The 12,324-nt window shown below is 38.5% G+C and overlaps 1 protein-coding gene across 3 annotated transcripts in view; it reads right to left on the minus strand.

Annotated features, from left to right (window-relative positions):
* ZFAND3 (zinc finger AN1-type containing 3) overlaps positions 1–12,324 on the minus strand; it is a 326,173-nt gene that overhangs the window by 72,944 nt on the left and 240,905 nt on the right. For all 3 annotated transcript variants that reach the window (XM_079932930.1, XM_079932931.1, XM_079932932.1), the window contains exon 3: positions 7,094–7,276. In XM_079932930.1, coding sequence (XP_079789056.1) covers positions 7,094–7,276 — 183 coding nt within the window. The remainder of the gene's footprint in view (positions 1–7,093; positions 7,277–12,324) is intronic.

Below are 12,324 nucleotides of genomic sequence, written 5' to 3' on the forward strand. Positions count from 1 at the left end.
GGTGGGCCCTCTCTAACTGTTAGATTAGAATGTCAGAATATTTAAAAACAAGCCCATTTCTTGCCATTACTCTTCCCTAGTAGCAGGTATCAGTTCTCTTCCTCTCCTGCCTAGAAAGAAACAGACCAGCTAACTCTCCACCAACACCTCAATTTCCCTCCAGTACATAGTGGGACTGGCTAACCCCTGCCCCCTGCCACCAAAAACCCCACAAAACCTAGCTCTGTAGGCATGTACACCATAAGGCTCCCCAGAGGGCACAAGCAAGGATGTCCAGGCCTTTAAGAGCATAACAATAGGAAATCGAATTTATAGGAGAAATAGAGAGAAGGGTCTTTTAAAAAATCTTTTAAGTCCAATCTTATAAGACTCTGACTTACGGTGACCAGTCATCTGCTCATCTTGTTAAGGCTATCAGGACAGATGCATTGTCTAAGTCAAGAGTAGATAACTAAAGTGATTGCTAAGTAGCAGTGAAGACCCAGGTGATCCACTGACACCTTGCAGATTTCTTCAACTGTGACCCACCTAGGAGAAGAAAGGTGGAGGAAGAGGCAGCAGGGGATTACTCATATTGATCTTTTAGTACCCTCAAAGAGACCAGAATTTCATATAATGCATCCGCCCTGACAGCTTTAACAACCAGTTCCAGCGTTCTACCCACAACCTGACATTATTTCAAAAGTTGGCTCAAGAAACAAAGCACAGGGCTTCCCTGGTGGCACAGTGGTTAAGAATCTGCCTGCCAATGCAAAGGACACAGGTTCAAGCCCTGGTCCGGGAAGATTCCACATGCCACGGAACAACAAAGCCTGTGCGCCACAACTACTGAGCCTGCGCTCTAGAGCCTGCAAGCCACAACTACTGAGCCCACGTGCTACAACTACTGAAGCCCATGCACCTAGAGCCCATGCTCCACAATAAGAGAAGCCACTGCAATGAGAAGCCCGTGCACCACAACAAAGAGTACCCCCACTCGCCCCAACTAGAGAAAGCCCACGTGCAGCAACGAACACCCAGGCAGCCAAAAATAAATAAATTTATTAAAAAAAAAAAAAAAGATCAATGTCTCCTAGACTAGATTTGAAGCTTCTAGGAAAGTGTTCTATGCCTGTTTGGGGTCATAGATATCTTTAAAAAAAGAAAAAAGAAAGTACAGTAGCTGATTCAATTTGTTGTAAGGCAGAAACAAACACAACATTGTAAAGCAATTATACTCCAATAAAGATGTGGGAGGAACAAAAAAAAGAAACAAAATAAACCACAATTTATCTCCTCTATGAAAAACCTGGAAATTGAAAGAACAATAAATTGGTAGTAGCAAGAGCATTAAGAAATGTATGTTATTTTGTTCTTTTTAAGTGTCTGCGCAACATTCCTTCCTCTGTAGTTTATTTGCAAGCAACAGCCTTTACACTACAAATCACTACAGAGACAGGCAGCAATGGGGTGGTGCTGGAAAGCCAGGCTGCTTTGTGATGTTGGGCAAGATACAAAATCATCCTGTGCCTCCATTTTCACATCTGAAAAACAGATACGGTAATACCACCCGCTTTACAGGGTATTATAAATATGAGGTAGGTTAATACAAATAAAAATTTGGAACAGTGCCTGGTACTTAGTAAGTACTCTGGTAATAGCTGTTACCATTGTTATAGCATTTAAATGTTACAACAAGTCCTTTGGTCACTATTAGAATTTTGTTTACAACTGCTTTTTGAAAATGCTTCTAATGGCTAAAGTTCCATGGACTCTTCTGCAGACACACATAAGATGGGATAGGAAGAGACACGTGTGTTTAGACAAAGAAATATCACTTTGAGCTTTTGGACACCTGCTTTATTGACCTCCAGTCAAGGTGTTTTAAGAAATTCTTTTGTATAAAAATCTGTCCTGCTCTCTGCTTTACACATTCTTGTCAATAGTTCTTACTCTATCTGCAGTCTTTTCAAAACAGCATTAATGTACCCAGACTCTCACCACCTTTCTATTCTTATATTCATTTAACTTTGAGAAGCAGAAAGCAGATGTAATCAAGAGAATGAGTATTGCTTATTAGGAAGAAAAGTAAAACCTTTCACAAGCCCCAAAGAAGACTCAGCACTTCCAGTTCTACACTAACGCTTCCAGTTCTACAATAACAATGGATCCATAACTACTACAGAGTTTACAGATTATGTAGTACTTGGATTTGGAATCCCAAACCCATTTCCCAGCAACTCCTACACCTTACTTCTCCATAACTCTCTAGGGGAAGCTAAGGACCAACAGATGAAATTCTGGTCTCTTGAGAATACTAAAAGATTAATATAAGTAATCTCCTGCTGCCTCTTCCTCCACCTTTCTTCTCCTAGGTAGGTCACAGTTGAAGAAATGTACAAGGTGTCAATGGATCAGGCTGTCTACTCTCACCTGGGTCTTCACCGCTACTTGGCAATCACTTTAATTACCTCCTGTTGACTTACAATGCATTTGCCCTGACAGCTTTAACAAACCTTCCTTACTTTTCTTATCCCTATATCACCCCATCCACAAATCAGGCACATATCTCCTCACTCCAGCATAGTTTTCAACCTAGGCAAGATGGCAAAACTCGCCTGAGAAAGCGTTTGCAAATGACATGCTTATTAACCACTATTCCTGCTACTGCCTCCCTTTCACCCTAAAATTCGCATGCACCTGTTAGGGAGAACCAGAAACTCAAGGAGAGACGTATGTATCTGAAAAGGTGACCTCCTTGTGGATAGAGACCTAATCTTATTCATTTCTGTACCCAGCACTTAACCTAGTGCCATTTAGCAAAGACTGCTAAATGAATATACAAACCACTGAAACAGTTTATTAAATAGTTTATTTAGAGAATTAATCACATGATCACCAAATCTAAATTTTTCTTGTCAGCTTACAGTTTCCTGAAGCATTTTCACAATGTTGAGGCAATATACTATAGTGGTTGAAAGCACAGGCTCTGGAGCCGAATCAGTGGGTTAGAGCATGAGCTACACTGGGCAGCAAGAGCTCTGAATTTTGGGTAGAAGTTACTGAACCCACTCTATGCTTCAACTTCCTCATTTGTAAAAACAGGGATAATAAAAGCACCTACCTTATAAGACACTGTGAGAATTAAACGTTAGTATGTGTAAAGGGCTTAGAAGAGGGCTTAGAAGATAGCCAAACACTTCATAAATATGAGTGACTATTTTCATTATTATTTCATTATTAATATTTCATTATTATTAGTAGTATTGAGAATTAAACGTTAGTATGTGTAAAGAGCTTAGAAGATAGCCAAACACTTTATAAATATGAGTGAATATTTTCATTATTAATAAAGCCTACACCATACGATGAAATTTGTTCCTTGCCTTTTGTGACCTTGCCCACTATCATTTGCCTCCTCTCTGACTTCTTCAGTTGCCTCCTCTGTTTTGGTTTCCCTCTAGGTTCTATTCTCACTGCTTTTCTTTCTTCTCACCTTTGGCAATCTCACTTAACCCCCAAGGCTTCACTTATCATCTGCATGTGGATGAAGCCAACCTTGACTTCTTTCTCCTGAGCTCCAACTCAAACTGCCCAGTTGAACACTTAAGTCATCATTAAACCTCATATTAGCAAATCTCCTCCTCTCTCCAGATCTATGAAAATCCAAGGTTTACAATAATGAGCTCCACAAGAATTAGGAAATGAGATTAGACTCTGAGAGTTTCACTTGAAAAGTTAAACACATAATGGTTTAAAGCAGTGATGTCATCAGAAAGAGAGAATGGATCTGAAACTGGTAGAACTACACATCCTTAATCAGATTGAAGGTATTTACGTATATATCGAAAGGAAAAATGTGGCAGTCTACAGAAGCCTAGAGTGGCAAGTTATGGAAACACAGGAAGTGCTGTGTCCTAGGGGCTCCAGAGCTCAGGGTAGGTCTAATCCCAAGCAGAGGAGGGAAAAAGGGCATAAAGATGGAATCTCGTACTGAACATAAGACCTTCCCTATATGTCCTCAGAGTGCACCCGACAATCAGCGTGACTCAAACTTTCACTTCATCTAACTCCACTTGTTCTGAGTCCACACTCTGCCATTTGCTATGTAAATCCTTGTTATGGGTCTGCTTCCCATAAAGATCTGACTCCAGAGAAAATATTTTAGTCATACAGTCATATGGATATAGTGTTTTTATTTTCAATCCCTGTTATAAGGATATTTCAAGATGAATTAATCAAGTAACTTTTGGTTACCATGTGCGTTTCCACATACCTTAATTTCACAGAAAAAGTGTTGATCTTACCAACATGAATACTTCTATTCTCTGTGGCAGTTATATTTCACATTGCGAATTAACTAATTAAAAGCATGAGTTCTAAAGCCAAATGCCTAAATTTGAATGCTATTCTGGTTACTAGTTTGCTACCACAGGCAAATTACTTGATCTCTTTTTGCCTGTTTCCTTCTATACAATGGGGAAACTGAGTATTTACACCTCAATGAGTTGTCATGAGGAGTAAAAGAAAAAATATGCAAAACATATAGAACAGTGTCTTGCACATAAAGTGCTCAATTCAAGGTAGCTGTTGTTATCTCAGAGCACTTGGGCTGCTCAAGTTGTTTTGATCCTGGCCTGATCCTGGTGTGTGTGAATCCAGTCAGATGCCATTCCATAAGATGAGATTCTGATCAGCTCCAACCTTTCCCTTAGACAAGGAGTTCTTAACCAAAGGCCATAGTGAGCTTTAGAAAAATTTTACTCAAAATTGAGTATAAATGGTTGGTGTCATTTTTCTGAGACAAGGGGCCAGAGCTTTCATCAGCCTCTCAAGAAGTACACAACCCTCAGGCTTCCCTGGTGGCGCAGCGGTTGAAAGTCCGCCTGCCAATGCAGGGGTCACGGGTTTGTGCCCCGGTCCGGGAAGATCCCACATGCCGCGGAGCGGCTAGGCCCGTGAGCCATGGCCGCTGAGCCTGCGCGTCCGGAGCCTGTGCTCCGCAACGGGAGAGGCCACAACAGTGAGAGGCCCGCGTACCGCAAAAAAAAAAAAAAAAAGTACACAACCCTCAACAGATTTTTAAAAACAAAACAAAACCTACTGCCTTAACATTATCACTACCATTTTCATCTTTTTTTCTCCCCTTACATAATTTCAACACCTTTGCCTAGGCCTCTACTCAATAGGCTACAATAATTTTAAATTTTTCTCTGTGCAATGTTATCTAGTATAATCCTTCCCATTTTCAATACTGCCATGCTACTTCTGCAAAATAACTGTAGTAATATTACTTCCTTTGCACAAAAACATGACTACTGTCTAACATCCAAATATCTTCGCTGAGCGTTCAAGCCTCTATGGCACGGCCACAATCTACCTGCCCAGCCTTGTCCTCCATAAATGGCCCTAAAGGAGTCACTTGCCATTGCAGAACTCCATGCAGCTTTCCTCCATATTGTGTCTATCTTCAACAGCACCTTCTCCAGTAAACCAACACCCTTCTTCAACAGTCAATGTCTTCAATACGTAAGAAAGACCATTAAAATAGGTGCATACAACCATGTATCAGGGTTTCTCAACCCTGGCACTACTAACATGTCAGGCTGGATAATTCCTTGCTGTGGAGGGCTGTCTGATACAGTGTCAGATGTTTACAGCATTGGGGGGAGGGGGAGGGGCAAACTCACTCCTGGTTGAGAACTCATGATATAAGAAATATATTTAATTTCCGCTGCTAAACAGTAAATTCTTTGAGGACAGGGACTACGGCCTTTTTTACCTTTATATTCTCAACTCTACCTAGTACAGTGGTTTATGATAGGGGTTTAGATAAACATTTGTTCTCTGCTAATCTTTCCAAAGTTAGTAGATAGAACATTCTAACCTACCATATTCCAAGGATTTCTAGATATTCATTAAATTTGAAACACCAGATTTCAACCTGTTAAGTAAAGCTTTTAAAAGGTAAAAAGCTGCTATGTCATAACATCACTACAATTTTCAAACCCTGCCAGTTATAGTTGTGCCCTAAAGGAAATGGTTACAGCATTATAAAGCTTAAGTGGACAATGGACTTCCATATCACATATATGATAATAGTATTCTGTCACTGAGAACTTACAGAAGAGTAAAAGAAACTACTTCCTCCTCCCTTCAAATACCCTATGTTCTATGAAGTATATAGTGTTATCTCGTTAACTGCCTAGAAACACTTGAGGCCCACTTAGTGACAGAGGCAAGGCTTCAATCAAAGGTTCCTAAATCAGGTTAAGTTCCCTAGACCAGTGGTCCTCAATTTTTGCTGCATATTTGAATTCTCTGAAGAATTAAAAAGAACAGATCACTGAGCCTCACTCCAGACCAATTAAATTACAGATTCAGGGAATGGTGCTGAAGATTAAAATTGTTCTAAAAATCCCCAGTGGATTCTAATTTACAGCCAGGGCTGAGAACAACTGCCCTAAACTGGTTCAAAACCTCATGTACCCTGACAGTTAACATAAAAGGCATTCCTTTAAGAAAACTTTAAGCTGGTTCCCTGGTGGCACAGTGGTTAAGAATCCGCCTGCCAATGCAGGGGACACGGGTTCAAGCCCTGGTCCAGGAAGATCCTACGTGCCGTGGAGCAGCTAAGCCTGTGCACCACAACCACTGAGTCTGCGCTCTAGAGCCCGCAAGCCACAAATACTGAGCCTGAGTGCCACAACTACTGAAGCCCGCACGCCTAGAGCCTGTGCTCCACAACAAGAGAAGCCACCGCAATGAGAAGCCTGCGCACCGCAACAAAGAGTAGCCCCCGTTCACCACAACTAGAGAAAGCCCGCGCACAGCAATGAAGACCCAACATAGCCAAAAATAATAAATAAATAAATAAATTTAAACACACACACACACACACACACACACACACACACACACACACACAACAACCTTAAGCTCAATGGAAGGCTGAAACTTACTCTCTACCTTGCTGACTTGGGGCCTAAATGTTAAAACTTAATCTTGAATTCAAAGAGCTGCTATCATTTTTTCTGGAAGAGGCATTACCAAGAAACTCTGGATATGATTCTTAGGCTGCTTTCTCTACCACTTCACAGGATCTGAGACTTACACTCCTCTTTACTTGGTGAAGTTACATTCAGTTCTGTCGGAAGCGGCTGCTGGCTGGGACTAAGAGTTGGCGTGGTTATCGAGGTATTGCTGTTGTCACTGGTGGTCTCTTCGGAAAATAAATCTGATTGGCTGTTACTTGTACTTGGAGCGGAATCATCGTCTGGTTGTTTCTTTTGAAAATCTGAAGAGAAAGTGTGAGAAAACCAGTTTAAATAAGGAGTTCACAATTGCCTTGGGTATTAGAAAATAATGCAAGTTAGTATAAAAATTAAAACTAATTTGGGTGATAAAAAGAATTGAAGTAAAATACTGGTCCAAAACACAGAAGGTTGGTAGAGGGTGAGTTAAAGATTTCCAAGATGAGTGGTAGACATACTGATTTTAATGTAAGACTCTGCAAAGCCAAATACATGTTAAAATTTTAGGGTAGGGGTAATCAAGGATAAAACAAATAAAAGTTGTTCAAACCAATAAAGGACAGATAAGAAGGAAAAAACCAGCAGAGGAAAAAAGGGTAAATACAAAACACATAATATGTGGTAGAAGTAAGTACAGATATATCAGTAGTGGTAATAAATGTAAACAGACTAAACTTATCAGTTAAAAGATAGAAAATTCAGACTGAATAAATAAAGTCCTGTTTTATGTAGTTTCCAAGAGACATACTAAAAACATTAACATGAGAGAAAACTTTCAAAGTATATAAACAAAATACCAGGGCTTCCCTGGTGGCGCAGTGGTGGGGAGTCGGCCTGGCGATGCAGGGGACACGGGTTCGTGCCCCGGTGCGGGAGGATCCCACATGCTGCGGAGCGGCTGGGCCCGTGAGCCATGGCCGCTGGGCCGGCGCGTCCGGAGCCTGTGCTCCGCGATGGGAGAGGCTACAACGGTGAGAGGCCAGCGTACCAAAAAAAAAAAAAAAAATACCAGCAAATACAAATGATTAAAAAGCCAGTAATAGCTATAGTACTGTTAGGAAATGTAGACTTTAAGGCAAAAGCATTATTAGAGATAAAGAGGATCATTACATAATAGTGAAAAAAAATTACCAGAAATATAAAACAACTCTTAATCTGTATGCACCTAATAACAAAGCCTCAAAATATGTAAAGCAAAAATGATTGTATCTATGGGAAACTGACAATTAGATAATGAATTATTTTCAAACACATTTGGAATATTTATAAAAACTACCTAAAACCTGGATAAACCGTGACCACACATTAGGTTATAAAGCAAAAGTCTCAACAAATACCAAAGAATTAGTAAGATACAGGCATTATTAATTGACCACAGAGCAATTAAGTTAAAAATTGGTAAAAAAAAAAAAAATCCTATATATTTGGAAGTTTCTAAAACACACTTTAAACTCATGGGTCAAATTAGAAATTAGAAAATATGTATAATTAAATGATAATGTAATTAGTACTTATCAATATCCATTAAAGATAAAGATGCACATACATTACCTATGCCCCAGTCATTTTATTACTAGGTATATGCCTGACAGAAATTCAGCACACAGGTACAAGGATGTTGATTACATACTGTTTGTAATAGTAAAAAGTCAGACCTAAAGGACCATAAATTATATTATATTCAAATAATGTACACAGTGAAAATAGCTATTGCCACACACATCAACATGAATAAATCTCAAAATTATAATGTTGAACAAAAAAGTAAGTCACTAAATAACATAGTAAGACTGTATTGCACAAACCTTAAAAACAGGCAAAACTTCAAATAATATATTGTTTAGGAATATGTATCTATAAACACTAAAAAAATTAACACAATTCAGGAGGGTGGTTACGTCTGAGATTTGGGGTGTGTGAAGTGAGAGCTATGCAGAAATATTCAAAATTATAGACAATGTCCATTGACAGAGAATAGATTAGAGTGATATATTCATTCATATGATGAAATACTCTATGGCAGTTAAAATAAATGAATAGAGCTATAAGTACAACAGAAAAATCTCAAAAACAATGTTGAGAGAGAAAAGCAAGCTACAGAAAGATATATATCTAATAATATTTATATAAAAATTTAAAATATGTAAAAACACCATATATTGTTTATTGGTACATAATTACAATATAAAAACATGTGGAAATGATACACCAAATTTAGGATAATAGTTATCTGGGGGTGGGAGGAACCAGGATCTTCAATCCTATCTGTAATTTCTTTTATTTCTTAAAGCTAGTGGTCAGTGTATGACTGTTTAAATTATTATGTTTAGTCTCTGTATGTTTCATTTAAAAAAATCTTATACTAGTCTATGAAGTACAGATTATACTTCACTGCATCAATTCATAAAAGGAACAGAAGATCCTGACAACTCCATTTTGCCTTATCTTTTGAACCAAAGAAGCTGTTGCTATTATGCTCTACAACCTCATCAGAATCACTATTCTGACATATTCTGAGCATAATAGCCAGCTAGCATTTATGTTGCATTTACCATGTGCCAGGCACTGAACTAAATGTTTTATGTATTTAACTCATTTACTTTAATCCTCTGAACAACCCTAACAAGGGAGTTATAATTACCACCACTTTACTGATGAAGAAACTGAGGCTCAGAAAATTTAGGTAATTTGTTCCAAGTTAATAGCTAGTAAGTAGCAGGATCAGGATTTAAATACAGATCCATCTGACACGAAAACTCATGGTCTTCAATCTCAACCACAGGATGTAGAATGGTGTGCATTAAACTGGCCCAAGGAAAAGGCCTCCATGTCAAGCCCCCACCCATTTACAGCACCAACGGTGAATGCAATGGATTTAGCCAAAGAACTGCTAACCTGCTGTGCATGCCCATCAGTGATCGAAAGCCTCTACTGCTTCTGTGTATTTATTTCTCCTAGCCACTTTCTTATTCTTCAGTGTTTTGACATTTCAAAATGGCTTATTATCTCAATGTTATTTGTATAGCACCCTCAGAGAAAAAGGTACTGTATAAGTGGAATAAAAATACTGCAGAAGATGCTTCTTTTTTATATCATATCATCTCATTAGTTCTCCTATGTCAATAATCATTGTGTCCCTCCTATAGCCACCTCTCTACCATTTAATTGGAAATGTTATAAGACCCTAAAAGAACTGAAACTGAGTCATCATTGTACTATTTAACAGAATCCCCAATGCCTCGAGACAGACAAACACATAGAATCACTCACTGAGGCACAATAACCCTTTGAAGTCAAATGACATTGGTGTCTAAAGACAATTACCAGGTCCCACCTACATAATCTCCAGCCCATGTTTGCCATGTTCCTTGCTTGATGTTCAGGTACTTTAAGTTTTCTTTTGTGAATCTGCAGCTGTCATAATGCCTTCTTCTGCACCTTCACTGGACGATGGTGTGAAAAAATCATCAGGCTAAAAGTAAAGATTACAAACCAAACTGGCTGCAAACAAGAGAACTTAAGTAGAAACTTTACACATTCTCCATTTCAATTCAATAAAGAAAGCAGAAATAACAGAATTTTACAACCAGAATTAACTTTAAAGCTCTAGCTCAATCCTCTCAGTTTACAGATGAAGAAAGCAAGAGCCAAGAAAGTTAATGCAACTCACCAGAAATTCACAGTTAATTATAAGAGTTTACTAACTCTTAGGCCAAAATTAGCAGCTTGTAGGATACAGAGAGCTTTAGAGTTGGACCTGGATTCAAATTCTGACTTGGCTATTTACTGGGCATATGGCTGAAAGCAAACTGTTTACTCTTTTGTGGCCCTGTCTGTAAAACGAAGGGAGGGAGTTATTTCTACCTCTCAGGATAGTGTGGATTAAACAAGATAATGTACATAAAGTATCTGTGCATGGGTACTCAAAAAATGATAGTCATTAAAGAGCAAAGGTATTTTCCTGGTTTAAAGAAAGAACTATCTCTTCCTTTTAGTCCTGATGTTTGCATTATAGTTCTTACTCTCTTGTTCCTTTCTTTCTGAATCATTCAGCATCCAACTTCTGACTACTGACCAAAAGAAACAGAAGGAAAAAAAATCCCAGGAGTCTACTCCAAGGACAAAGGGGAGCAGATTTATGTCCCATGTAAAAAAGTAAACAATAAAACAGGCAGAGACTGCCTCTCGTTAACTCTACTCTGGAAAGCAGTGCAGGAAAGGAACAGAAATAGTCACTCCATTTGATCCAGACACAGAAAAGACTTGTTCACTTGTTGTTTTACAGTTCTCATATAAATGGGAAAACTAGAGCTCTCCAAGCTTATCCATCTCTTTAAGAAAAACAATTAGGAAAAATAATCTATTTTTGTAAATTGTTAAGAGTTTATGGTATACACAAAGGTATAAACTTGGTCTTGAATAGAGTTTTTCCAAAATAATCTGCTATTTGTAAAACCTAAGTAAAAACCTTTGACCTTTAAAGGGACTGCTGTTGAAAAGTGAACAGAAGCCAAGATCTTGGCAGCTTACCTTATTATCAACTAAGAGAAAAAATAATTTCTCGATGAAGGTACTCCTGAAACCTGCGGTATCCAGAAATGAGATGGTTCCACAAGCTAGAAAAACTGACCTAATGGTACCAGCTGAGCCAAAATGGCCAGTGAAGAAGTCCCTGGGGCTGGTTACAAACATACTCACTAGACATATTTTTTTCTCACAGGTCAGTCTTCTTACTACAAAGTATACCTCAAAAGACTGGGAGCACCAAGAACGCGCACGGCCCCTGCTCTGCCGACAAGCTCATTCACCTGGGCAGCCTCACTGAGACTGTAACTTATCTAGTCATTACTCAAAACTCATATATATGTGTGTGTGTATGTGTGTGTATATATATGTGTGTGTATCTATGTGTGTGTATATACATATCTCAATAGCTGATCTCTCAGATGTATTACACAGACTTGGCAAGATGCTTAACTCACTTAAACTCCCACCCAGCTTCCAGATTATGGCCATACTATGTGTTTTTGATGATTTCTTCAAGGTAAAGAATACCCAAAAGTGATTTCGAAAGGACTTCACTAAACTTTCTTTCTTTGAAAATTATTTTTAAAAAACCCTCCTTGGTAACCTACTTTTTGCTCTTAGCAATACATACATTTTTTACAGATCTCTGTGATCGCTACACAGAATGTCCACTTATAATATAGAAATTAAACTAATTCACTTTTGTTATACATTTGCAATTACCAATTTTTCACTATTATAAGCAGATTTCATCAAACTTCCTCAGGTTATGTTGCTAGAAGTA

This window comes from Stenella coeruleoalba (assembly GCF_951394435.1).
Source record: "Stenella coeruleoalba genome assembly, chromosome: 10".
In the NCBI taxonomy this organism is placed as follows: Eukaryota; Metazoa; Chordata; class Mammalia; order Artiodactyla; family Delphinidae; genus Stenella; species Stenella coeruleoalba.